This window comes from Schistocerca cancellata, chromosome 1, assembly GCF_023864275.1.
Source record: "Schistocerca cancellata isolate TAMUIC-IGC-003103 chromosome 1, iqSchCanc2.1, whole genome shotgun sequence".
NCBI lineage: Eukaryota > Metazoa > Arthropoda > Insecta > Orthoptera > Acrididae > Schistocerca > Schistocerca cancellata.
The window spans coordinates 1,128,092,389-1,128,120,097 of NC_064626.1; the positions used below are offsets into that span (position 1 = coordinate 1,128,092,389).

General features: G+C 44.8%; 1 protein-coding gene across 1 annotated transcript in view; it reads right to left on the minus strand.

Moving 5' to 3' along the window:
- LOC126092573 (mannosyl-oligosaccharide alpha-1,2-mannosidase IA-like) overlaps positions 1-26,598 on the minus strand; it is a 60,221-nt gene extending 33,623 nt beyond the window's left edge. Inside the window, exons 1-3 of the mRNA XM_049908255.1 lie at positions 26,395-26,598; positions 26,094-26,312; positions 4,138-4,317 (exon numbers count right to left, since the gene is read on the minus strand). Of these exons, the coding sequence (XP_049764212.1) occupies positions 4,138-4,317; positions 26,094-26,312; positions 26,395-26,589 (594 nt within the window). The 5' untranslated portion in view covers positions 26,590-26,598. The remainder of the gene's footprint in view (positions 1-4,137; positions 4,318-26,093; positions 26,313-26,394) is intronic.
- Between the last annotated feature and the right edge of the window lie 1,111 nt (positions 26,599-27,709).

Sequence of the window (27,709 nt, forward strand, 5' to 3'; positions counted from 1 at the left end):
CTGCCAGATGGCACTTTGGAACTGGCGTTCAGGTGATTCTACCAAGTGGGAGCTGCACCAAATGTAAAAATCGTCAACGTACAACGGAGTGGAACCAGCCGCCCATCAGAGATCACCAGCCCTAAGGTGGTGGGAAGTAAGTGAGTATCATTACACACAGAGCCCTGTGGGATTCCATTCTGTTGGACCCATGGGGAGCTGAGTAAGGTGCTGACTCTAATCTGCAACAACTGGTTGGATAAAAACTGACAAGCAAAAATCAGTGGGAGGCTTCAAATGCCCCAGTCATTGAGTGTGAGTAAAATGTGATGACACCAAGCGGTGTCATACACCTTATGCAGATAAAAAAGACTGTGATAAGGTGTTAGCGTTTAGAGAAATCTTGTTGGATTTTTGCTTCCAATCTCAGCAGATGGTCGTTTGTTGATCATCCCTCCCAGAAACCACACTGATAGATGGAGAAAAAGCATTGAGATTCGGGAACCCAGCATAATCTGTGGGCAACCATTGTTTCAAGCAGCTTACAGAGTATTAGTCTAATCAGCTGGCAACTGTCGAGAGACGCTGGGTTCTTCCCTGGACTAAGGATTGGGACAATTATGCTATCTCGCCATTGTGTGTAGAAGGCAGCTTGAAGCTAAATATGATTGAAGTTCCTGATGAGAAGTTACCTGTGGGGAACTTTCAGGTGTTGGGTCATCTGAATATGAATGGAATTAGACTCTGGGGCTGTGTCATGGGACAAAGCGAGAGCCTGAAGTAGTTCCCAGTCAATGAAGGGCTCATTATAAGTTCAGCTTATTAGGGAGTGAAACACAAGGAGATGTCCTCAACTTGCCACTCCTGCAGCAGAGGGGTAGCTGGATAAGAAAAGGATGCTGACGCTGTTCCAAAATGGGCCGCAAGGTGTTCCACAAAAATCAATGCTTTGCAAAAACAGACATAATGTCTTATGGGATAACAGCAATCAGTGATTTTATAATGTTGCTTAAAATCCGTCTTGATTGCAAAAAAAAAAAAAAAAAAAAAAATTTTTTTTTTATTATTCATATGACCGGTAACGGTTCATTCAGAACCATCTTCAGATCTGTAAAAATAATTATACTAATTTACCATGAAAAACATTTGCTTCCGTGAAATGGTAAATTAGTATAATTATTTTTACAGATCTGAAGATGGTTCTGAATGAACCGAAACCGGTCATATGAATAACAAAAAAAAAAAATTTTTTTTGCAATCAAGACGGATTTTAAGCAACAAAAATCAATGCATCAGTGCAAAGATCACCCTGTAGGGCAAGCCAAAGAACAGCTGTCGATCGCTGGCAGCCCATAAGACAACAGAGGTTGGCCTATGCCTGGGACGAAGAGGCATATCTCCCCAGCAAGGAGACATAGCATTCCCAGCATTCATTCTTACTGCATTTGATCAGGTAGCGAGCCTTCGCAGAAAGTCGCTTAAAAGTGATAAGTTTGGTCTGTGAAGGATGTCACCAAGACACTGGCCACAGGTGGGAGGGATCTGTAGAAAGGAGAACAGCCGCTCCAGCAGTGTGAATAACTGCGTCTGAGATGGCTTGCAGCACAGCCTTATCAGTACAATCCAACAGATAGATAGGCGGCGAATGTATCAGCAGAGCCATACAAATGACTTGACTCTGAACTGCCCAACGTGGCAGTCAGTCAGACTGGCGGTGGTAAGGGAACGACACGACTGCTCGAAAGTGGTCGCTGTCACAAAGGTTGCCATGTAGTGTCCAATGTAGTACAATCAAAGATTAGCAGAAGAGATTGTTAGATCAATAGCTGAAAAGGTGCCGTGTGTTGCATTAAAGGGGACACAGATCATAGTCTGTGAGAAACTGGTCAATTAGGAGTCCCGTATCAGACGAAATGGCACACCCTCACAGGGAGTTGTGTGCATCGACGTTCCCAAGCAGGAGAAAAGGGGGAAAGTTTTTGGATTAATGTAGTGGCCTGCCTGGAGGCGGGTAAACATAGAAAATGGTAATTGCTGAGGTCGTCTCTGCACCCACGCCAGTACTCCTTCCCATGAAGCACAAAGGGGAATCCAAAACGAGTACAGATGCCCTCTCAGGACCGGCACGGTTCTAGCAGAATACACTGGAGAATGGTCGTCAGTGAAGTGCATTGCTTGTGAGGAAGTAAGGTAATGGCGTTCCGGCAGCTGACAGTAGTAACCATTACAATTCTACTGAATGATCACGTGCATTGTAGCCACGAGAATTGGCAGTGCTGCAGGATCGGTGCCAGTAACAAGTGGGGATGGAAACACATCCACGAACATCGGCTCAGAATCAGACTACGTGGAGGGATGTGGCGCCTCAGGGGCCACTGGAGAAGCCTTGTCCTAATTCTTACTCTTCTTCCTTTGTAACCTTTGGTAGGCACGGTTCGTTCAAGGGGCTATTCACAAAAGTGCGGGGACAGATGAAGAGCAGACAGCCCTGTGGCCCACAGGCCGTGGCTCCTTCTGCCACTGTTTGGCACCGAGCCTTCAGTGCGGGGGTTGCTGGGGAGAGGGATCCCGAGAGGAAGCCCTGTCACTGATAGATGCTGTAGAAGGAGACTGTTTTCTTTTCCCACGGCATTGCCAGAGAAGGAAATGTCGTCGAGTCGTATACCTCTGCATTACAATAATATTTCACATCTCAAGAGCCTCTGGGACATAGTGACCAGCAGCAGAAGAAAGTTTAATTCACCTCGTGTGTAAATCTTGAACCATGGTACCATGCAGTCTACATGGGAACTCTCCCCACGGGCACCATCCAGCTGCAGCAATGGTGATGTGGCCAGTAAACTGTTGCCTGGAGTTCCTATTCCCCAGCTGTGACAGGAACGTACCCCTTGTCTTGTGTAGGAAGTTTACAGCTGAGGCACCAACAGTACGGTATCTGCGTGGTCGGGGGCTTACCACCGTGCAGGTACTTGACGTACTCCCCCTCTCCCCTCTCCTCAGCAACAGAATGGCTACCATGCCGTCTTTTGGGCACAGAACCTTTACAAGAAAGAAAGGGCGCAAGAAGACAAATGCACAGAAGTTTATATATATGCCACGCTGGGCGACCTTCCCTAGGCAATCCTCCCTTCTCTAACATTTGGAAAAGGAGTAGCAAGTCGAAACCCAATAAAGGGGACAATATACTTAAGAATGAAAAGTTTTAGAATGCCAGAAGGGAAGAAAACGAGTGTCGAAAATAACAAACCACCTTCCAATGGAAAGGCAAAAGGGGAAAAAAGAACAGCAGAAGGATAGTGTTGCAGCACGGAACGTCAAGTAGCATTGTAGGGGCAGGGGCCTCGTGGTTGGCCAAGCACGTACTCACAAAAGAGATGTGAGCCCTCTGGGGGGGGGGGGGGGGGGGGGGTGTATGTCGGCGAAGTCAATTTCTTTGATGCAAATAACAAGGACCTTACAACGTTCCAGACAACACGTCCAACACACCTGCAGCCTTTGTGTATTACATCAGCAATTGCCATGTTGTATACAAAAAGTGACAGAACTCTAATAAGAATAAATCTATGCTCAAATAAAAGGGACCATTGTTTTTCTCGTGTAATCCTATCTGCCAGATATAAGCCGGCACAGTAACTTAGCATGTTCGGTCAGAGAGCCGGTTGATCTCTGTAATAAAAAAACTGAATAAAAGGAACAACAACGAACTCCAACCGAGGTCATGTGACATCCGCTACGACCAAATACAACGAACAATGACGAACAAAATGCGAAAGATGTCAGATAATCTCCTCTGCATTCGAAAATAAAGAGTCCTGTCCGAGATGGCAGCTTCCAAAACGGCAGCCATATTCGTAACAATCTCACATGTTCCCCTCTTCCATCTCACATTACTTTACTTTAAATTTCTGTTTATCCAGCTGTTTTTCTTTTATAATTGTTTTTCCTCACAAACCGGTATAATAAACGTTCAGCAGCAAATGACGGCTAAAATTTATTCTTAAGTACATGACGAAATCAACTGAAGTGAAAATAACTGAGGAATTGCTACAAATATTACCGGTAAAACCTCTGTGAGATTTCATCCAAATGTACAGTCAACAACTGTCAACCTCGACTTGGTCGCAAGAACGACGAATGCAGCTGGGAGCGTATACTCACCCCAGTCTTGAAGTTGACGAGCGAGTTGGGCACGCCCGTCTGTGTCTGGAAGGCTGGCAGGAGGCGCTCTGCGATCTGCGCCGCCTTGTCGCGGAACATGACGTCGCCCGTGAGCGCGAAGCACGTCAGCAGACCGCCCACGAAGCGGATGTTCGTCTCGAACACCGACAGGTCGCTCGTCTGCAACAAACGTATCACACTTGTCACACTACACACACAAGGTATTTGACTCAGTACCACACCTACGGTTATAGTCAAAAGTACGATCATATGGAGTATCGAGTGAAATTTGTCACTGGATTGAGGACTTTCGGTAGGAGGACGCAGCATGTTATCTCAAATGGAGGGTCACTGTCAGATGTAGAAGTACCTTCAGGTGTGCCACAGGGAAGTGTGTTGGGACCTTTGCCGTTCATGTTGTACATTAATGACTTTGCATACACCAAAAAAAGTTTTGCATCACACCGGTTACCAGAACTCCTGAAGAAAGACGTTGACAGTGGATATTATATCACAGACACAGTCCCTTTGACTGTTCAGAGATGTCACTAAACGCGCCCAAAGATGTAAACAACCATGCGTGAGCATTGCCTATTAGACGGAGAGGGTTCGACAGCCGATCAGTTCCAGTCATGCCGACAGGAAGGAGGTACAGGGCTCGTGTTGTCTGTAGTTCAACCATGCCTCGACGGTCAATACCGCGGCTCGATCGCGTCCGTATTGTTACTTTGTGCCAGGAAGGGCTCTCAACAAGGGAAGTGTCCAGGCGTCTCGCAGTGAACCAAAGCAATGTTGGTCGGACATGGAGGAGATACAGAGAGACAGGCACTGTCGATGACATGCCTCGCTCAGGCCGCCCAAGGGCTACTATGGCAGTGGATGACCGCTACCTGCGGATTATGGCTCGGAGGAACCCCGGCAGCAACGCCACCATGTTGAATAACGCTTTTCATGCAGTCACAGGACGTCGTGTTACGACTCAAACTGTGCGCAGTACACTGCATTATGCACAACTTCACTCCCGACGTCCATGGCGAGGTCCATCTGTGCGACCACGACACCATGCAGCGCGGTACAGATAGGCCCAACAACATGCCAAGTGGGCCGCTCAGGATTGCCATCACGTTCTCTTCACCGATGAGTGTCGCATATGCCTTCAACCAGACTATCATTGGAGATGTGTTTGGAGGCAACCCGGTCAGGTTGAACACCTTAGACACACTGTCCAGCGAGTGCAGCAAAGTGGAGGTTCCTTGCTGTTTTGGGGTGGCATTATTTGGGGCTAGGAATATACAACAACCCTCTACGTATCGCTCACATAGAGATCGTGAGGATAAGATCAGAATAATTACTGCACACACACAGAGGCATTCAAAACATTCATTCTTCCCACGTTCCATACGTGTATGGAACAGGAAGAAACCATAATAACTGGTACAATGGGACGTACCCTCTGTCATGCACCTCACGGAGGTTTGCAGAGTGTAGATGTAGGCACAAGAGCCAGAAATAAGTTCATTTCTTGTAGACTTGGAATGTTAAAAAAGATCTGGTAAAGAGGGTAGCGGACAGGCCTGTCCGCTGTTATGCGTGATTGCCTGCAACCTTTTTTATTAACAATAATAAATAAATAAATCACTACCAGAGTTTAAGTCACTGATGTACAGACCGCGGTGGGCGGGCCACAAGGGGCCGGCCCTCACCGTTCGTTCTTGTATTACTGTATTTATTTATTTATTACAAACTTTCATTGTCCCTCGAAATGGAGAGATCGGGCCGTTGGAGACCTTAGACCTTTTGAACCCAGTCCAAAGTGCGGCCTTTACGCAGACACCGTGAGGGGTTTGCGGTCCGTGGTACTAACAAGCCTGTACATCCATTGTTTATGCGTTTACAAACATCAGTTATCAAGTTTGTCAGTGGCTTTTGTAAAATGAAGTGCCATGAAATCTATAAGTCTCGAAAATGGCAAGGAATTCTAGACAGATATAATCTTGTTTAACACTCGGCTACCAATATGGATGGGCTTCCAGTCCGAGCGACTGCTGAGAACAGGGAAAGGCGGCCAATCAAGTCTGACAGGGATAGCGAGACCACAGCGAGTTGAGGAAAGCGAGGCAGAAAGGAAAAGGCCCTGTACCAAAGGGAATAAAAAACGCTACAGGAAGCGAACTACTAAAAGAAGGAAGCAAAACCGACTGAAAGAAACAACATTCGCCCCATTTACAGGCTCACGTATTCATATTCTGCAGACCTGTGTTCATAATCGTAGCGCTACATGAAATACTGTTTATAATGAATGTGTACATCGATAATAATGACGTTAACAATGTTGCGGGGGGGGTTTTGTTTTTGCAGCTTTTAAACGAATTACAAGACGCGAACTTCTTAAATTTCCGGAAGAATGCTTTTAAAATGATACCTTTATCTGAAGTCTTGCAAGTTACGCTAAAGCAATGTGCTACGCACTGATGCAAACAAATGTTTTAATATAGTAAACATTTTATATTTTATTGTGTTACAACCCCACAACGATATTATTGCACTTGGTTTCCCGTGGCCGTTACCGGAAACACGTGGTGACAGGAAAACGCATCGCACTGTGAATGATTTCAGGACAGTTGTGCATATACTATCACGTGTTTCGGTGTGTCCTCGTGAAATATCATGACAAAAACTATCGATAAGCTAACCGAAACGCCCTCATTCACAGGTGCAATATTATAAACGTCAAAACTGTAAGCGAGAGGAGAGAGAGAAACACTGAGGTCCCCCTCCCGAACCCACCACAGAAGACGCTGTTGGTAGCGGGTGACATTATTGCGTGGCCGACAGAACGCAGAAGCCTAACAGCGAACAAACAACGCATACAGTTGCCAGTAAAACTCGTTATCACAAAACAACAACAAAAGCGTAGTCGAACTTATCGAATTCTTAAGTCTGAAAAATAGATGAAAAGCTAGAGAGAGAGAGGGGGGGGTGGAGTGGGAGAGGGGGGAGAGCGAGTACAGAAACGGGTAGGAGTGGGAGAGGGGTGGGGAGAAAGGGGAAGCGAAAGGGGATGAAAGGGAGAGAGACTGTACACAGCTGAGAATAAATAACTGGAAAACTGTATCTTATAATCATTACCTTCACATTTGAAACTCCCTGGCATCTTCAAACTGTGTGCTGGGCGGGGACGCGAACATGGAACCTTTGCCTAGTAAACGACTGCCAAGTCCTAGGTTCGAGTTCCGGGTGGACTCACAGTTTTAATTTTCAAGGAAGTTTCAAATCACCGCACACTACGCAGTAGAAAGAAGTGTTTTTGAAAGTCATCTAAATAGCCAACATGTTGCCATTTGTGTTACTGAGAAAGTATACTGTAACTGTAAATCTGACTCATTCCATATCATTGCGGGAGACTGCACTTATTGTCAACGGAGCATGTAACTAAACTCGACAATGAAACGCGAAACTTCGGTTACTCTGTTTTCACTGTACTGCGTCCTAAGGTAAAAGTGTCCTTAGCATGAAGCTACGGTCTGAATACAGCACGCATGGTCATATTGTAGGTAGTTTTCCTTTGCCTTCCTCTTACATTCGAACTGACTTCCTCAGCCAGTTAGAGGCTGACCTACAATTCAACGTCAATTATTTGTCAGGGAGGGAAGATGCGATTCATTAACACACACACACACACACACACACACACACACACACACACACAAAATTACATCCTACGTATGTCGTATTTTCACGAAAAAAATATTCTCCGTCCGTAGAAGTCAGTCAGAACCATATGTGGTGTCAGTTCGTGAGCTTTGTGCAGAGCGCCGTTCAGTACTCCCATAATTCTGAGTGTGCCATTGAAGTACGGCCTTGAAAGCTGTCCGAGAGCTTATAACACGGATGTCAGGCGCTTCTAGGCCGAGCATTTTTAAATAAAAGCTAATGGTGGAAATAGGCATTTAGACTTATTCACAAAATCTACAACAGCTTATAACAACAACATACTCTCATAGTAACTAACCAAAATGACATTCGGCAGTTTCAATTCATCCATTACAACTGTGCAAAAAATATCACGCTTTCTGCCAAACATTCCTGTTGTCTCTTGTACAATGAGACGAGCAACTATGACCCTACACATCAGTTCCTCTTCAGTTAATACTGGTGTCTTGTACACAAACGACTTCATGTTAATTTCACAAGAAAATCCAGAACATTAAGGCACTCACACTGTATTCAAGGTAATACTGGCAATGTCGACGCAGAAACGTATACAATTTGCTTGCATGTTCCTCAAAATCCTTAATGGTACAAAAAGACGGTAAGTACAGTACTGCACTGTCCACAGGGATGATAGACTGACAGTAGAACTTGAACGGTTGGAGCGGACGTCATAAACGGACATTTTTGACGGCTTGAATTCTGCTGGAGATACTTTTAACGAGACGTCTGAACGCCTGCGAAGTAATGGCATCCCACTGTTCTTCAAGTGTCGAAACCTGAGAAGACAGTGATGTCGGACGGTGGGGTCTGTAGGAAAGTCGATGTTCCGACTCATTCCACAGGTTTTCCATCGCATTCACGTCGGGACTCTGGGCAGGCCAATCTATTTCAGGTATGTTACTGTTAACACACCACTGCCTCACATAAGCTGCTGGGAGACAGGCTGTATTGTCGTGCTGATACAATAGTCTCCAAACTGTTTCTCTACTGCACGCAGTACACAATGCTGTGAAATATGGCTTTACCATTTCCTTTAACCGCAATAAGGAGACCGTACCCCAACCACGAAAATCACCCTCATACCGTAACACCAGCACCTCTGATTCACTGTTGGCACAGGTACCGTTCTACAGACTTTCGCCAAACCTAAGTCCTTCCATCCGATTGCTACATCACTCGTTTACAGAAATGCATGACACCACCATAAGTGTCGCTCAACATTGACTACAGAAATGCGTGGCTTATGATGGGCTGCTAGACCGCTGTACTCCGTCTTCTTTTACTCCTTACGCAGAGTCATTGTGCTAACTGGACTGCTGGTAGCGCTGTGGAACTCACGAGTGATTCCTTCTGCTGATTTCACGCGATTTTCTACAGCCGCTCTCCGCTGTGGTCGATGGTTCCTTTTCGTCAGTACGTGAGGTCGGTCTGGCCTTTGTTAAGCTGTGGTCGTTCCTTCGCGTTTCCACTTCACAACTTCACTAAACAGTCGACTTGGGCAGCTTTAAGGGTTGATCCGTCCCTGACGGTTGTTGCTCAGGTGACATCCAATGACGAGTCCACGTTAGAAGAAACTGAGCTCTCTTGACAGACCTGTTCTGCTGTTACTGCTTTTCACTGGCAATACGATACTCCCCGCCTCCTTTCATACTGGCGCGTCCGCCTCTTGCGACATCTGTTGGTCAGTTCCGCATGTGCGTGGATAGTTTTGATCAGACAGTGTATGTGCGCAGCCCTATAGCTACGGGCTGAGGGGCTGCTCCCATCTTGGACGCCAGGAGTGTCCAACGGCATACCCACCACGATGATGTACAAGAAAGGGCTAACTTCGTCACCGATCATGTTAAAATAAACATCCCGGTTCATGAAATTACAATGAAATGAATACTCCTAGCTGTCTACAGGCGTTGATGTAAGTCAACGGGGATAGTCGTAAATGTGTGCCTCGACCGGGACTCGAACCCAGGATCTCCTGCTTACATGGTAGACGTTCTAACCATCTGAGCCACCGAGGACACAGAGGATAGTACGACTGCAGGGACTTATGTCTGGCACGCCTCCCGTGAGACCCACATTCCCAACTTATTGTCCCGCACTATATTCATAGTGCCCCTCTCCATCATACTCATTACTCGCGGCTTTTTGCCGATTCCCGTAAGAGTTCTGGCACTGTTTGTGCATCCGCACAGAAGATGGTCAAATGTCCGGTGAGCCTTATATATGAAGATGGTAATCTGTTCTTTCGGACATGTCTTGCTGTAAAACTGCGAGAGGTACATGTCTGGGAACAATGGCAGGTCCAGCCGACCATCTACATGATTCCACGACTGTACTTCGTCACTAAATTTACTTCCGATGTGCCCAGTACGGTTCACGCGTAGTAGGAGGTATGTAAGTAACACCTGTCCTGCCCACGTTTGGAAGATTCTTATTATTGATGCCCAGGTACGTTTTTGTGGCGATAATTTTTCAACTACTGCAGTGCTTTACGTATCCAACATCTGTCTTTGGAATTCCGTGGGCCAGTCGAAATTATGTTCATAGCGATGGCCATACTCAACACTGTAGGATTCATTTGGTTTAGATATCGTGTCTTCATTCCACCTAGGACTGTAGCTGGCTGAAAATTGATCGCCCACAGGATGGTTGAGGAGGAAGGGAAGCATGTCTCTGATTGGTCTAGAGAGTACAGGGGAGGGGAGTGTTTGGCTCTTAAACGGTTAGCAACGTTTATCTGCAACGGTGTCTGCGAGTTACGAGAGGTAGGCTGTGGCGAGATGTCTCCGGCCTGAATCATTGAGTGCCATTTACGCTAGCTACTAGGTCACTCGCGTCGGAGATGGTTACACATAAATATTATTTAAATAATGCAAATTTCTCTACCACGCCATGGGAGATGGTCTGGCGAAGTATTGGATCTCTCCTGTCCACAACCCGCTGGCCGCGACCCAACTAGGATCTCACTTCACTCGTTTAACACGCGATTGTGGGGAGAGTGTCTCGCAGTCTAGGTGTCTATTTGTCGCCGTCTTTGACAGTTCTAGCGGTGTCTTGGGTCTGTTTGCCACTTGTACCAAGTGTGGGAAATCCTTCGGCTGTAACTGATACAACAGCAGTGTCTTTAGTGTCATCCAACGGACCGCAGAGTATCATACTGCAACTTTCTCGCTTCTTCCTGGGTAGTGTATTTGCGATAATGCTCCAGGCACTGATGTTCGCGGTTACACACCCATACGTCGGAGCTCGTGGGGTGGTCTACCCTGTAGGCGACATGATTTCAACAGGGGTGGTTTCAGTTACTAGTCGACTCTTTGAGTGCGTATTTTGTAGCGCTGTGTTACACACATACAGCATTTTTAGTTGGTAGCGTCAGAATTTTACTATGATATCACACAATCTGGTAGTGTTAGCTTGCCAGGAGGTTTATCTTTAGCGGTGTGGTATTTTTTTTGTATACAGTGTCTTCAATTAGAAATCGTTAGTGCTTAAAAAAAATTTTAAAAAATGTTCAAATGCGTGTGAAATCTTATGGGACTTAACTGCTAAGGTCATCAGTCCCTAAGCTTACATACTACTTAACCTACATTATCCTAAGGACAAACACACAAATCCATGGCCGAGGGAGGACTCGAACCTCCGCCGGGACCAGCCGCACAGTCCATGACTGCAGTGCCTCAGACCGCTCGGCTAATCCAGCGGTGTTAGTGCTTATAGAATTTACTATGAAATCATTTATATTTTTATCACTCTTTCTTAGAGCTTGAGGGACGTAATTTGTTATTAACAAATAGACACTGTCTACAACCTACCCCTATGGTGCCCACTCAGATGTCCCAGTTATGAAAGATGGGTAGGGGAGGTATATTCAATAGCAGCGGTAATTAATTTGGGCACACACCGCATTGTTACTGTCTGAGAGCATCATGACGTCAATTCAATGTCGGGAACAGTGGGGAGCGGGTCTTGCGTAATTGGACAAAAACGTAAAATTGTGTAAAACCCAGTAACAATACAAAAATGGGTGGCGAACATATAAAATTGGGGAAAAACAAAAAAATTGAAGAACGCGTAAAAATGAGAGTAATTACATATCTGCTTGGGTGTGGTTCCTGCTAGTACCTTGAATGACGTAATATTACATTGGAATTCACAAACAGCATTTAAGTGATGTGACTTAACGTAATTTGTTATGTGTATGCGATGCAGCTATTCGTTCGCACATTTTTGACATCGTTTTGCATTTTCGGAAATACGATTTTTTTACTCTGTTGTGACGATTTGAAAATGGGTTCCGGCCCGAAACTAGTCATCGAGTGAATAAAAAAAGTTAAATTTTCAGCTTTGAACTCGTTTTTCATTGTACAAATACACTAAATCTGATTCTCACCCTATGGTGTCCCGCTCAGGAGTAACCCCTCCCACTCAAGTGTCTCAGCAACAAAAAATGAAGGTGTAGAAGGGGCTCTTATCGTCACCGGTCCACAGCCGTAGGAGAGGGAATGGGGGCACCAAGGAGCCCATGTGTGTTTACCTGAAACCATAAGTACTTCATATCTAGCGACAACAAACAGATTATAATCGGTAGTCGTGTAGTTCCTATGAGACCAAACTGCTGAGGTCATCGGTCCGTAATCGTACACACTACTTAATCTAACTTAAAGTAACTTACACTAAGGACAACACACACACACTCATGGCCGAGGGAGGATTCGAACATCCGAAGGGGAGAGCCACGTGAACCGTGATAAGGCGCCCAAGGCCGCGCGGCTACCCCGCGCTACGGTAATAATTAGATTGCGGGTTACGTCCGCAGTGTTACAGTACTTTAGCCGTCCACTATCATGATCATCAGCTCCAGTTTCGGCTCTTGCGGAATAATGGGCTGCTAGACACCTCACCGGAAGTGTCCTCAGCAGAGCTGCCGTCATAAAGGCGAATGGTGGACAAACCCCGTATTAATATCCGCTAATAGGTATCGAGATGCTTTTGATCAGACATTACAGTTCAGGGATATTTTGTATTTTGGTGTAAGGGATCCGTGTTCTACTGTGGCTTGTTACACTGTAACAATGTAATCATTATTTACCTCTACTGCCTTTATTTCGGTGGAAATATGTCTACCACAGGAACCACCGAAATGTAAAAAACAAAACAAAAGAGTGTAACCCAACAGCGTCGTTTGCAAAAGTATTGTAATGTATTTGTAGTCACTTTGGTATGTGCACATCGGTCAATTCGTCATCAGCAAACCTCTCCTTACTGCTATGTATCAGTGTTAATATACAGTTAGCACTTATGTTAGAGAACGAACCCGAGACGCAAGTAGAATGGCAATGAATTCAAGCTTGGGGCTAAACAGTAAAGAAAGCTGTTAGTGTTATCAATCAACAGGAAGTACCGTTCGTGAACAGTGCAACACACACACACACACACACACACACACACACACACACACACACACACACGGTCTACAGTCGACATCTGTACTGTTGTGTAGGTTCGCACAATATAGATACAAAGGTAAATGGCGTACGAAATCATACGAAATACAGTTACTCTATTACGTGTCACATGGGTCACAGGTACCTTACTCTAAAACATTCTGATAGTATCCCTGAATTACCTACAAAATTCCGACTGTGGAGTCTGGATTCACTCTGTATTACCCTTATTATTATTAGTATTAGTTTTCCTTCCTACTTTCAAAGTAGTAAATTCTCCCAGTCTTTGTTGCAACACATCTGCACTGGAGGCAGCTAACACAGTTTCTTCAGCAAGATGAAGGTGGTACCAGTAAGACGTTCTCCTTCTACGTTCTGTCATTTTAAAGATCTGAAAGAGTTGGTCGAGGGCTGCTGAGAACAGAACCCATTACTCTGTTCACGATTTTTAAATGGTCCAATACACTTTGCCTGATTAAAATCCAGTAGTCTTTATCAGCGCTTGGTATATACACTGAGTTGACCAAAGTCATGGAATGCCTTCTAATATCGTGTGCCGGCTGCTGTGGCCGAACGGCCGCAGGCGCTTCAGTCCGGAACCGCACTGCTGCTACGGTCGCAGGTTCGAATCCTGCCTCGGGCATGGATGTGTGTGATGTCCTTAGGTTAGTTAGGTTTAAGTAGTTTTAAGTCTAAGGGACTGATAACCTCAGATGTTAAGTCCCATAGTGCTCAGAGCCATTTGAAACCTACTATCGTGTAGGTCTTCCTTTCGCCCGGCGTAGTGCAACAACTAGACGTGGCATAAACTCAACAAGTCGTTGGAAGTCCCCTGCAGAAATACCGAGCCATGCTGCTTCTATAGCCGTCCATAATTGCGAAAGTATTGCGGTCCCGGATGTTAGGCACGAACTGATCTCTCGGTTTTGTCCAGTAGGTCTTCAATGAGCTTCATGTCGGGCGATCTGGGTGGCCAAATCATTCACTTGTACTGTCCAGAATGTGCTTCAAACAAATCGGAGCAATTGCGGCCTGGTAACGGGGCGCGTTGTCATCACAGAAATGAAGTCCATGAATGGCTGCAAATGGTCTCCAAGTAGCCGAACATAACTATTTCCAGTCAATGATCGGTTGAGTTGGACAAGAGGACCCAGTCCATTCCATGTAACACAATCGACACGATTTTGGAGCCACCACCAATTTGAACAGTACCTTGTTGCAACTTGGGTACATGACTTCAGGATGTCTGCGCCACGCTCGAACCCTACAGTCAGCTCTTACCAACTGAAATCGGGACCCGTATGACAGGTCACGGTTTTCCAGTCGTCTAGGGTCCAACCGATATGGTCACGAGTCCTGGAGAGAAGCTGCAGGCGATGTCGTCTTTCGCCGCACTGTCCTAACGGATAAGTCCGTCGTACGTCGCACACTGATTTCTGCAGTTCCTTCGCCCAGTGTTGCTAGCCTGTTAGCACTGAGAACTCTACGCAAACGACGCCGCTCCCGGTCGTTAAGCGACGGCTACCGTCAACTGTGCTGTCCGTGGTGAGAGGTAATGCCTGAAACCTGATATCCTCGGCACACTCTTGACAATGTGAATTCGGAATATTGAATTCCCTAAAGATTTCCGAAATGAAATGTCCCTAGCGTCTCGCTCGAACTGCCTTTCCGCGTTCGAAGTCTATTAATTCCCGATGTGCGGTCACAGTCACGTAGGAAACCTTTTCAAACGAATCACCTGAGTACAAATGACGGCTCCGCCAATGCAGTGCCCTTTTACACACAGTGTACGCTATATTAACGGCGTCTGTATATGTGTATATCTCCATTCCATGACTTTTGACACCTCAGTGTTTTCGCTAAAATTCACACCAATCGCATGGAAAAAAAAACAACGGATATTAATAGGCACAGCAACAAGATGTAGACGTATAGGACAACGAATTATTTCCTAAGCACGAGTCAAGTAACAGAACGTAGAAATGAATATCAGTTACTACTTCGTCTAAAAATCATGGAGACTGAAAAAGCTTTAGCTTCTGTTTTGGCAAAATTTGTAATAACAAGCGCAAATTGTTGGCGACAATTATAGAGTGTATCTTGTACATTACGGAGAAGATGCCGATGTCAATACTACCGCTTCCATTAGAATTCATCAGGATAATGAGATACACAGAACTGTGAAGAACCAGAGTATGAGAACCTCCATCACCAAAATTATTCCCAGTAATCATGACGGAAGTTTTCAGAGTCTTAAATTTCGAAAATGAAATAGGAACATCAGTTAACAGAACATATGTGAACCTAACATTTTACTGTTTGCCACTAGCGTAGATAACATACAAATAGCCAGAAGAGAAATTTTGAAAATAGGCCTGTAAGTAACCATCAAAGAGAAAATAGTTAAGTAAATTATAAATTAAATGATCAGGTTTTTTACGTAGTAAAGATGAAGACAACGGCTGTGAGGACAAGAAAAAAAATAAATTTTGCTTCAAATGGCTCGGAGCACTATGGAACTCAACTGCTGAGGTCATAAGTCCCCTAGAACTTAGAACTACTTAAACCTAGCTAACCTAAGGACATCAAACACATCCATGACCGAGACAGGATTCGAACTTGCGCCTAGACTGTAGCGCCTAGAACCGCTCGGCCACACCGGCCGGCAATAAACTTTGGAGTAAAACAAAGGCATGACGCACATTTGGTCAGCTAAACATTATTTTCAAAATTAAACTTAGTATTTGTGTGAAATAGTATTCCTAGTTTTGACTTATGGAAGTGAGACATGGCCTTTTAATGCGAAAACAATTTAAAAAAAAAAAGGAAGTTGGTCAGACCATGGAGAAATGCATGATGAGAATTACTGGGAAAGGCAGGAAAACTAACATACTGACCAGGAAATTCACTTGAGTAGAAGATATAAGTATAATGGAAATGAAATTGAAGAGTGCCGAATGTTTAGCAAGACGAATGGATGAAAAATTTGTCAATGAAGTTACTTGCTGGAATCCAACAAGTAAGAAGTGACCAAGACTAGTGGAAAGTGTGTTAATGAGATTAGAAAATATATATACAAGGCCAGCGTGGATGTATATCGCTGTAGAACGTAGTGAAAGGGTAAGTCTACAAGAGATTTTTATTCAGTAGTGCTTGTGAAATGACTAATAGTGTGTGTGTGTGTGGGGGGGGGGGGGGGGAATTATATATAGTGAATAAACAGTAGTGTGTGCTGCTGCAGGAACAACAGCGGCGGAGGAACGACGGGTGGTTGTTTAACGATGGTGCTGGTTTTGACCTAATAGACCACCTCCGATGTCACAACTAGACGAAGCATCAAGCTGTGATTTGTTAATATAAATCCGATCCAGAAGCTAAAAAGCTTCTTCTCCACGACCGATATTAAAGCTGTTTTGTTGTGGAGCCTGAAACTGATATTGTAAATATACGATACATCGAATATTTAAATACTTCACACGAGAGGAATGCAGACATTTCAACAACAAAAACTTTAAGTTTGTGCAAGTACAGAAAAGAAAAAAGAGAAAAGAATACAGCTTTTATTGTGCTGTTGTGAAGCAACGTCTAGTGACTACGAAAGTAAAAGTGGATAGATTTGAAAGTGGATAGATTTGAAAGTGATGTGCCCAATGATCTCGTAAAATATTGTGCATTTAGATACGCTAAAAGTATTGGCTTGCTTAAGCAATGAACTGAGTAATATTTTGCTTGTTCGAAGTTTTAACTTGCTTGATTCACCAACGAAAAACTAAAAGTTGAAACGCATAAAGGCTGGCCACCTTGAGGCGTTGCGTCAGTTCATGTTACGCGTTCATGGCTGTTATTCTTCTTTTTTGTTGAAAATGGGGCGGTAACATGAATTTATTTTAGTCCGCGTTACGAATTTTGTAACTTTATCCAAACCAGCTCTTTCATACACTACTGGCCATTAAAATTGCAACACTAAGAAGAAATGCAGATAATAAACGGGTATTCAATGGACAAATATATTATACTAGAACTGACATGTGATTACATTTTCACGCAATTTGGGTGCTTAGACCCTGAGAAATCAGTACCCAGAACAACCACCTTTGGCCGTAATAACGGCCTTGATACGCCTGGGCATTGAATCAAACAGAGCGTGGATGGCGTGTACAGGTACAGCTGCCCATGCAGCTTCAACACGATACCACAGTTCATCAAGAGTAGTGACTGGTGTACTATGACGAGCCAGTTGCTCGGCCACCATTGACCAGACGTTTTCAGTTGGTGAGAGATCTGGAGAATGTACTGGCCAGGGCAGCAGTCAAACATTTTCTCTATCCAGAAAGGCCCGTACAACACCTGCAACATGCCGTCGTGCATTATCCTGCTGAAATGTAGGGTTTTGCAGGGATCGAAAGAAGGGTAGAGCCACGGGTCGTAACACATCTGAAATGTAACGTCCACTGTTCAAAGTGCTGTCAGTGCGAACGAGAGGTGAGCGAGACGTGTAACCAATGGCACCCCATACAATCATGCAGGGTGATACGCCAGTATGGCGATGACGAATACACGCTTCCAATGTGCGTTTACGGCAATGTGGCCGAACACGGATGCGACCATCATGATGCTGTAAGCAGATCCTGGATTCATCCGAAAACATGACGTTTTGCCATTCGTGCACCCACGTTCGTCGTTGAGTACGCCATCGCAGGCGCTCCTGTCTGTGATGCAGCGTCAAGAGTAACCGAGGCCATGGTCTCCGAGCTGATAGTCCATGCTGCTGCAAACGTCGTCGAACTGTTCGTGCAGGTAGTTGTCGTTTTGCAAAGGTCCCCATCTGTTGACTCAGGGATCGAGACGTGGCTGCACGATCCGTTACAGCCATGCGGATAAGATGCCTGTCATCTCGACTGCTAGTGATACGAGGCCGTTGGGATCCAGCACGGCGTTCCGTATTACCCTCCTGAAGCCAACGATTCCATTTCTGCTAACAGTCATTGTATCTCGACCAACGGGAGCAGCAATGTCGCGATACGATAAACCGCAAATCGCGATAGGCTACAATCCGACCTTTATCAAAGTCAGGAACGTGATGGTACGCATTTCTGCTCCTTACACGAGGCATCACAACAACGTTTCACCAGGCAACACCGGTCAACTGCTGTTTGTGTATGAGAAATCGGTTGGAAACTTTCCTCATTGCAGCACGTTGTAGGTGGCGCCACCAGCGCCAACCTTGTGTGAATGCTCTGAGAAGCTAATCATTTGCATATCACAGCATCTTCTTCCTGTCGGTTAAATTTCGCGTCTGTAGCACGTCATCTTCGTGGTGTAGCAATTTTAATGGCCAGTAGTGTATACAGGTCGTCCGAGCTAGAGGTATACACAAAAAACTCCTTATAACGAAATAACTCGACATTTTATATTGTTGGACAAATATGAAAGCTACAGATACACTCGCCCAGATGTGATCCTCCCCAAAGCACTGACTCGAAGCGACAGGGCACACCTATTTCGAGATGTTGGCGAACTACGCAGTTCCAGACAAGCCTCCCCACGACATTTTCTAGTAGGCTGGAGCCCCACCCCATCACCATGGGGATGTTACCACATTTCTCCACGAGACGTTTCCTGAGCACTGGATCAGAAGGTTCGGGGAGGGGGGAGGGGTACGGAAGGGGGTTGCCATTGCCTGGCCCCCTCGGTCTCTCAATCTGAATCCTCTGGACTTCCGTGCGTGGAGCTTTAATCAAGGACATTGTTTACAGAACAAGGGGTCGAGATCTGAAAGATACGAGGCAACGGATCCATAACCACAGTAGAGGCCATAACACCTGCCATGCTGAACTTGTGGCGAGAAGTCGGTATCTGTCGAGCTACAATTGGTGCCCACACTGAACGGTACCAACATGCGTATGTTTGAGTTTCTGTGTACAATTTTGGACAAATAAAGTTATAAACCTTATAGATACTGAAATATAAGCAAATGTTTCTGTATACCTTTAACCAGGACGCATTGTATAGATATTAGCTTTTACTCCGTGTAAGATAATGTTTGCAACTCTTGTTTATTTTTGGCTATAATAGCCAATAAACTTATGATTGCTAAAAGCAACTACATTGAAATTCATTTACGTTAATTGTATCTAAAGCGAAAATAATATGAAGAAGTGGCAAAATACAGGTTCTGTTATTCTGCGTGATGTACCCGGAATCAAAAATTGTTGTCGTAAAGCACAATCGTACATGTTATAGACGAAACTCAAGAATTATCAAAGTACAGTATTCTACCACCAAGCGATGGAAATCGCCGATACGTGTGGTGAGGACTTGTTTCGTTTCTTTGTTACCTCCGCGTGCATGTGTACTAACATTTGCACACAGATCAAGAGACACTTAGGCAGCAAGATAGTTGTTTAGACGTCCTGAAATAGTAATTTTTGTAATCATGGCACAGCCTTTTTTCCTACGATAGTATTGGGTCTCTCCTCTCTTTAGTGTTCAACCCTGAGGTTGGTTTGCAATAGTAGTCTCTTCCGCGTATGTACCGCATTCCACATCATTCACATCTGCTGCATGTGTGACATCCTTGGTCGTCCCCGGCGAATATTTCCATCAATAGCTCCTTCTGCTATAGTTGCAATGATGTTATTGTGTCTCAAGATGTCTTACGAGTTTCCCTCTTGTTGTTTGGGTGTGCCTCCACAGAAATATGGTTTCTTGTACTCCTCTCAGTATCATTTCATTCATAATTGCGTCTTTCCAGCTGACTCCAGGACTTCTAGCAGCCTTCTCTCTTGCTTTCCTACTGTTCAAGTTTCACACCAGTACAAAGCCACACTCCACAGAAATGCTTTCGTGATTCTTTTCCTTATTCCCAGACTGATGTTCTTGTCGGTGAGTAGGTTCTTTCTCAAATTAAATGCCATTTCTTCCGGCTTCTACCATCCCTCGTGATCCTGTTTCCCAAATAGGTAAATTCCTCTATCACTTCTAGCTCCTGTCTTCCCATTCTTATGTTTAAAGGTTCATATTATTCTTCAGTACTGCGTATCATTACTTTAGTATTTCATACCACACTGACTGCAGAAAATCCTTCCCAATGTGCTGAGGACCTGTTCCAGATCATTTTTTGTATCCGTGATCACAGCAATATCATCCGCGTAACGTAGCATGTCTTTCTTCTGCCCATTAATTCTGGTCCCCACCTCAATATTTTCACGAACATGGTCTTTACCTTCCTGGATGTAAGCATTGAATATACTAGGAGAAAGGGCGCACCCTTGTCTCACGCTTTTTCTAATTTTTGCTTCTTGTTCAAGATAAAAATTCCTGATCGCAGCAACTTCGTTCTTATAGAAGCTATGTATCACCCACATGTCTTATGTATTTTAGACCTGCTTTCCTGCTTTCTTCAACACTCTGGGTATCTCTTGCCAGATAACATCAGCAAATGCCTTTTCCACGTCTACAAATGTAATGTAAGTTGGTTTATTTTTCTGTGTTTACTTCTCGGTAAGAAGTCTCAATGTCACAATCGCTTCTCTTGTTCGTAATACCCTGCTGAATTCAAACTCTTCTTCGCTCGTTGTATCCTTCGCCTTCTCTTCAATTCTCCTCAGAATTATCTTTACAAGAATTCTTAATGCATGCGATATTAGGGTTAAGGTACGGTACTGTTCACATTTTGCAGCTGCCGCCTTGTTCGGTATAGGAAAAATGACGCAGCATTTAGTGGAACTCTGTTGCTCTCTCTCCTGCGTTATACAAGGACCTACTGGGTACTCCATCTTAAACCCTTTCGCTGCTACAAAGGTGCTCTCTGCTTACCTTGCTGAGCCGGCTTTTGTTATGGCTGTACTGCTCGCCAAATGCTGGTGTCTGTGCCGGAATACCGGGCTCCGATCGATATGAAATACTTATCATCCGGTTTTTCGAAAACTCGTCGTCGTCGTGGTCTTCAGTGCTGAGACTGGTTTGATGCAGCTCTCCATGCTACTCTACCCTGTGCAAGCTTCTTCATCTCCCAGTACCTACTGCAGCCTACATCCTTCTGAATCTGCTTGGTGTATTCATCTCTTGGTTCCCTCTACGATTTTTACCCTCCACGATGCCCTCCAATACTAAATTGTTGATCCCTCGATGCCTCAGAACATGTCCTACCAACCGATCCCTTCTTCTAGTCAAGTTGTGCCACAAGCGCCTCTTCTCCCCAATTCTATTCAATACCTCCTCATTAGTTATGTGATCTATCCATCTAATCTTCAGCATTCTTCTGTAGCACCACATTTCGAAAGCTTCTATTCTCTTCTTGTCTAAACTATTTATCGTCCACGTTTCACTTCCATACATGGCTACACTCCATACAAATGCTTTCAGAAACGACTTCCTGACATTTAAATCTATACTCGATGTTAACAAATTTTTCTCCTTCAGAAACGCTTTCCTTGCCATTGCCAGTCTACATTTTATATCCTCTCTACTTCGACCATCATCAGTTATTTTGCTCCCCAAATAGCAAAACTCCTTTACTACTTTAAGTGTCTCATTTCCTAATCTAATTCCCTCAGCATCACCCGACTTAATTCGACTACATTCCATTATCCTCGTTTTGCTTTTGTTGATGTTCATCTTATATCCTCCTTTCAAGACACTGTCCATTCCGTTCAACTGCTCTTCCAAGTCCTTTGCTGTCTCTGACAGAATTACACTGTCATCTGCGAACCTCAAAGTTTTTATTTCTTCTCCCTGGATTTTGATACCTACTCCAAATTTTTCTTTTGTTTCCTTTACTGCTTGCTCAATATACAGATTGAATAACATCGGGTATAGGCTACAACACTGTCTCACTCCCTTCCCAATCACTGCTTCCCTTTCGTGCTCCTCGACTCTTATAACTGCCATCTGGTTTCTGTACAGATTGTAAAAAGCCTTTCACTCCCTGTATTTTACCCCTGCCACCTTCAGAATTTGAAAGAGACTATTCCAATCAATACTGTCAATAGCTTTCTGTAAGTCTACAAATGCTAGAAACGTAGGTTTGGCTTTCCTTAATCTTTCTTCTAAGATAAGTCGTAGGGGTCAGTATTGCCTCCCGTGTTCCAACATTTCTACGGAATCTGAACTGATCTTCGCCGAGGTCGGTTTCTATCAGTTTTTCCATTCGTCTGTAAAGAATTCCCGTTAGTATTTTGCAGGTGGGACTTATTAAACTGATAGTTCGGTAATTTTCACATCAAACTATTAGGTGAAAATATTTGATTTTTGCGCATCTCACAGTCCGATATCTTCACTAGATAAAGAGCTGACTTTTTTCATTATCCGTCATAATTATTGCGCTGCAGCAAATCAAGTACAACATTGCACGCGATTTTGAAGAGTTTGGACAGATAAAACACATGTCGTCAGCTTTCCGTATAGTTGCTTTTAGCTCACACATTGCTGAGAAATGTCGATAATATATCGAAATTTTATTTGTTTGTTTTGTGTGAATTCGTATGGGGCCAAACTGCTGAGGTCATCGGTCCCTAGACTTACACACTACTTAAACTAACTTATGCTAAGAGCAACATACACACCCATGCCCGAGGGAGGACTCGAACCTCCAGCGGGATGGGACGCCTAGTCTGTGACTTAGCGTTCTAGACCACGCGGCCACTCCGTGCGGCGAAATTTTATTTAAAATTGAGAGCAGAAGGATATCTCATTTCGTTCTCGAGTTTTGGGTTTTATATCCGAAGGACGGTCGCCCGCGGCGCGCCATTTCACGTCCGAGTGACAGCGAGTCATGTTGTCGTAACTATCATATCTCAAACGATTCAAGATATCGAAACGAATTTTCTGCAAATTATATCACGCTATGAGGCACATACGTGGTATGATAGACAATCGAAACTTTTGTATTCATCGCGATATGCAAGTAACTCGTTCGCAGGAGCGAGAGATCGGCAGCTCAGGACGCTCTGTAGGAAAACCCACACGGCGTGCGTGTACACTAGCATAAAAACGTGAACGGCGAAGCAAGACGTGTGAACACACCCACAGCAGCGAAAGGGTTAAAATCTACCGGACTGGAAGTTTTTCTCGTATTTGCAACGTCAGTATCAGATTACACAGAGAAAAGGGCTTCGATACATATCTAAAACCGGTGAAGGAGTGATAGAAAAAACTTTTTAGCAACTGGAGCGGATATTCGTTAATTCAGTAAACATTTGCTGCGCTGCAGCGCTCTCCATACAAGGATCGAGTAAGAGTACGAATTAAAATTTGCAACAGTTTCACGCGTCAGTGCACAAGTGGACGTATTCTGTATGTAAGGTGTCAGGCAAATCCAACACCTTCCATGAAAACCCTGACATGATAGCAAATCCGGCAGTATGTCACATAGCTCCGAATAAATCCTGACATTAAATTAACCAAAGTAATATGATCAACGAGTGAGCAAATGGAATATCACAGACTAATACAAGAACGCCTAAATGCATGTCATACCTTCCCACCGTGAAACAGACGCAGTTTAGAGGGGAGAAACGAGAACAGAAGCCGAGAGCAGAACCGTGTTAAGCTAGAAGGCCCTACGATAAGGGACGGACACCCACATCGCCGGCCGACCGCCAAGACCACCCCCCAGCCCATGTTAAAAGATAGAGCCCTCCAGAAGAACAGTATAGATCTTACGATAACACTAAAAGGGCCACACCAGATGCAAGTTTTAGCGTGAGACTATACGCGTTTCTGTTACATAGCGAACATTAAAAACATTGCCTCACCACGAAAAGTATAACTTTTCTCATTGGATAGACAGAATTTTTTTGGCGGAGCTTAAGATTAACATTGAGACCCTGATTGTTCAGTTGAAAACACAGCCAGATACCTTTTTCTTAAACCAGCTTCGGTAAATTGTAGTAAGCAGAAGTTCGAGAGAGAGTTGCTTCCGAGACGGCGAGGTGTGTGGAGCTGCGCCGCCCGCCGCCCCCTGACGCTGCCTAACCAACGACAAGGTAATGAACGCACGTGACGCCGCATAAGGCTTCACTCACAAGGGAACATCCCCATCGCACCCCCCTCAGATTTAGTTATAAGTTGGCACAATGGATAGGCCTTGAAAAACTGAACACAGATCAATCGAGAAAACAGGAAGAAGTTGTGTGGAACTATGAAAAAATAAACAAAATATACAAACTGAGTAGTCCATGTGTAAGATAGGCAATATTAAGGGCAATGTGAGGCGAGGAGCGCCGTGGTCACGTGGTTAGCGTGAACAGCTGCGGAATGAGAGGTCCTTGGTTCAAATCCGCTCTCCACTGAAAATTTTGCTTTCTTTATTTTCGCAAAGTTATGATCTGTCCGTTCGTTCATTGACGTCTCTGTTCACTGTAAGAAGTTTAGTGTCTGTGTTTTGCGACCGCACCGCAAAACCGTGTGATTAGTTGACGAAAGGACGTGCCTCTCCCATGGGAACCGAAAACATTTGATCGCAAGGTCATAGGTCAACCGATTCCTCCACAGGAAAACACGTCTGATATTTTGTATACGACACTGGTGACAGCATGTGCGTCACATGACAGGAATATGTTGTCGACCCACCTAACTAGTACACTTGGCGAATGGGTGAAAAGTTTCTTCTACCTTGCCCGATTTAGGTTTTCTTGTGGATGTAATAATCACTCCAAAAAAAGTGATGAAAACATAAGAGTTTTTCACATAAACTGAAAATAAAAAGTTAAAATTTTCGGTCGAGGGAAGATTTGAACCAAGGACCTGTCGTTCCGCAGCTGTTCACGCTAACCACGGAACCACGGAGCTCCTCGCCTCACATTGCCCTTAATATTGCCTATCTTTCGCATGGACGACCCAGTTTGTATATTTTGCTTATTTTTTCATAGTTCCACACAACTTCTTCCTGTTTTCTCGATCGATCTGTGTTCAGATTTTCAAGGCCTATCCACTGTGCCGACTTATAACTAAATCTGAGGGGGGTGCGATGGGGATGTTCCCTTGTCAGAACTGCAGAAGTGTGCAGAAGTCTCATCTATTACACCCCCTTTTTGCATAATACTAATGTCGATCATCAATTAAAGCTCATGGTATTCACATTTGCTACTAGAAGTTAAAATCTGAAACGCGATGATTTTTCTGTTATATAATTATTGAGAAGCCACATCAGCCACTGTAATTTACGACAAGTTAAATAAGTAATTAAAGATAATTGAGAGTATCTGTAGACCATTTTTGATAGTTTTGCTCTTTTATGAAACTTAATTTAAACCTAGATTATAGATGTGATATGGCATAGGTCATCCTTCGATCCATTGTAGAACTTGGAAACCCATTCAGGGAATATTCGTTCGCATTTTTGTTGAACACAGTTTCTTTTTATCATCCTGTATTAAAATATTTCCTTTTATCAATAGTGCAATTTATAAACAATGTTTTGTGAGTAGAATAAAAATTCCAATGGTAAGCTTAACTGCTTTTTCGACGTTATTTTACCAGCTAACTAAAAATAGGAAAGCCTTGAACCCCTTCCACTAAATTTAGTTAGTATTAAGATTCTTTTACAGGGAGTGCAGTGGAGCTGACGCTGAAATCATTAAGTATTTGATTATATCATCGCTAGTCTCACTGAACTCTTTTGAACTCTACGTGTCATGTGTGGTCTGGCGTCTCCTTACCAGCAACAGGTCCCAGGTTCAAACTAGTCAATTCCCTAAAAAACACGCTCAGAGCGTCGTTGCGCGAAAGTGGTAGGGAGACACGACTTAGAACAGACATACACCACGCAGAATGTTAGATGTAGTGTAGGCTACTGACCAGGTCGGAGACGTCGAGGTTGTCGGCGACCCAGTCGCGGCCCTGGCGGAACTCGTCGTGCAGGCCCATGATGTAGAGCGTGTCCAGCCCGTCGACGATGGTGGCGCCCATGGAGGCGGCGCCGAACACGCTGTTGCTGTGGCTGCGCTTGCTCACCGGCCGCAGCTCGTTCTTGCCCCAGGCGTAGCGCACGTAGTTGTCCCAGGCGTGCCGCATCATCTGCAACACACGGCCCGCGGCGTCAACCACCTGTGCCTACTGTCACCGGCTGCGAGCAGCGGCCGCTTGCGCAGTCGGGTACCTCCTTGATCTTGAGGCGGCGCGCCAGCGCGACGGAGTCGTTGCGGTCCTGCGCGGGCAGCTCGTAGCGCACGGGGGCGGGCGTGGGGGCGGCGGGGGCGGGCCGGCCCGGCGGCGAGCGCACCACCAGCAGCGTGCTGAGCGCGCCCGCCAGCAGCAGCAGCGCCAGCACCAGCGACGACAGCGGCCGCTGCATCGCCTGCGCCTGCACGTGCGCCACCCACACGTCATTCCTACCACCCCCGACATCGGGACCGTTCCGTCGACGAGCAGATCGCAAGATACGGAGCGCAAGCTAGGATTGGCAACGGAAACATGTGTCGAGCCGAGTTACTGCAAGTCCCGAGAGCTTGGCAGAAAGACCCATTACCGTTGATTGTATTAGGCTGGTGCACAAGGTCGTAGACCTTTTGTTTAGCATGTTGGTATTCCGGTTGCTATGACTTTACGATTGTCATATTTTATTTGTAGCTCACTGTTGCTGTACGAGTTTACATATTGCCATGTGAACATAATGAATTGAGCCGTGGACGCTAGAAAATGGGAGTGTCGAGTGGAAAAATCGGAACACTTCGTACGTATTCTTAGACAGCCAGAAAGATATACGCCGTGCATGGGGATATTGCAGTTGGACAGAGAACGGCAAGAAAATAGTTTTCTCGTTTTAAGGAGGATCGTTCTCAAAGCGACACTCCAGGTTCGTGAAGACATTCGGGGTTTGATGAAGATCGTTTAAATGCTTTAAGCCACAGACATCCTCGTTAGTGTACTCGAGAAATGGCAAATGTGATGAACTGTGATTATTCCAAGATCGTGCGACATTTACAGATAACTGGTAAAGTTCAAAAATCGGCTGTATGGGTTTCGCATGTTCAAAGTCAAAATCACAAAAATCAGCCGGTGGCCATATGTGCTTGCTCGTCATCAATTGGCTCGTTAACAGTACCTACCATTCCTATCCTGCATAACTACTTGTGATGAGGAATGGTGTCTCTACGCTAACATAAGGAAAAGAAAGTAATAGTTGAGTCTAAACAAAGCACAACTTCCTGTACAAAGACCTGCGCGCATCCACAAAGGGTAATATTATGCATCTGATGAAATAGCAGCGGCGTGGTGTACTACGAAGGAGTAACCATCACAGCTGACATTTATTGCAACAACGGGAACGTCTTGCAGATGCAATCCAAGACCGACGGCCAAGATGACTGCGAGAAGTAATGTTACTCCACGATGACGCCCGTCCGCATTCTGTTAGACTGACAAAAAACCACTATACAGGAGTTCGGTTGGGAAGTCATTCTGCACCCACCTCA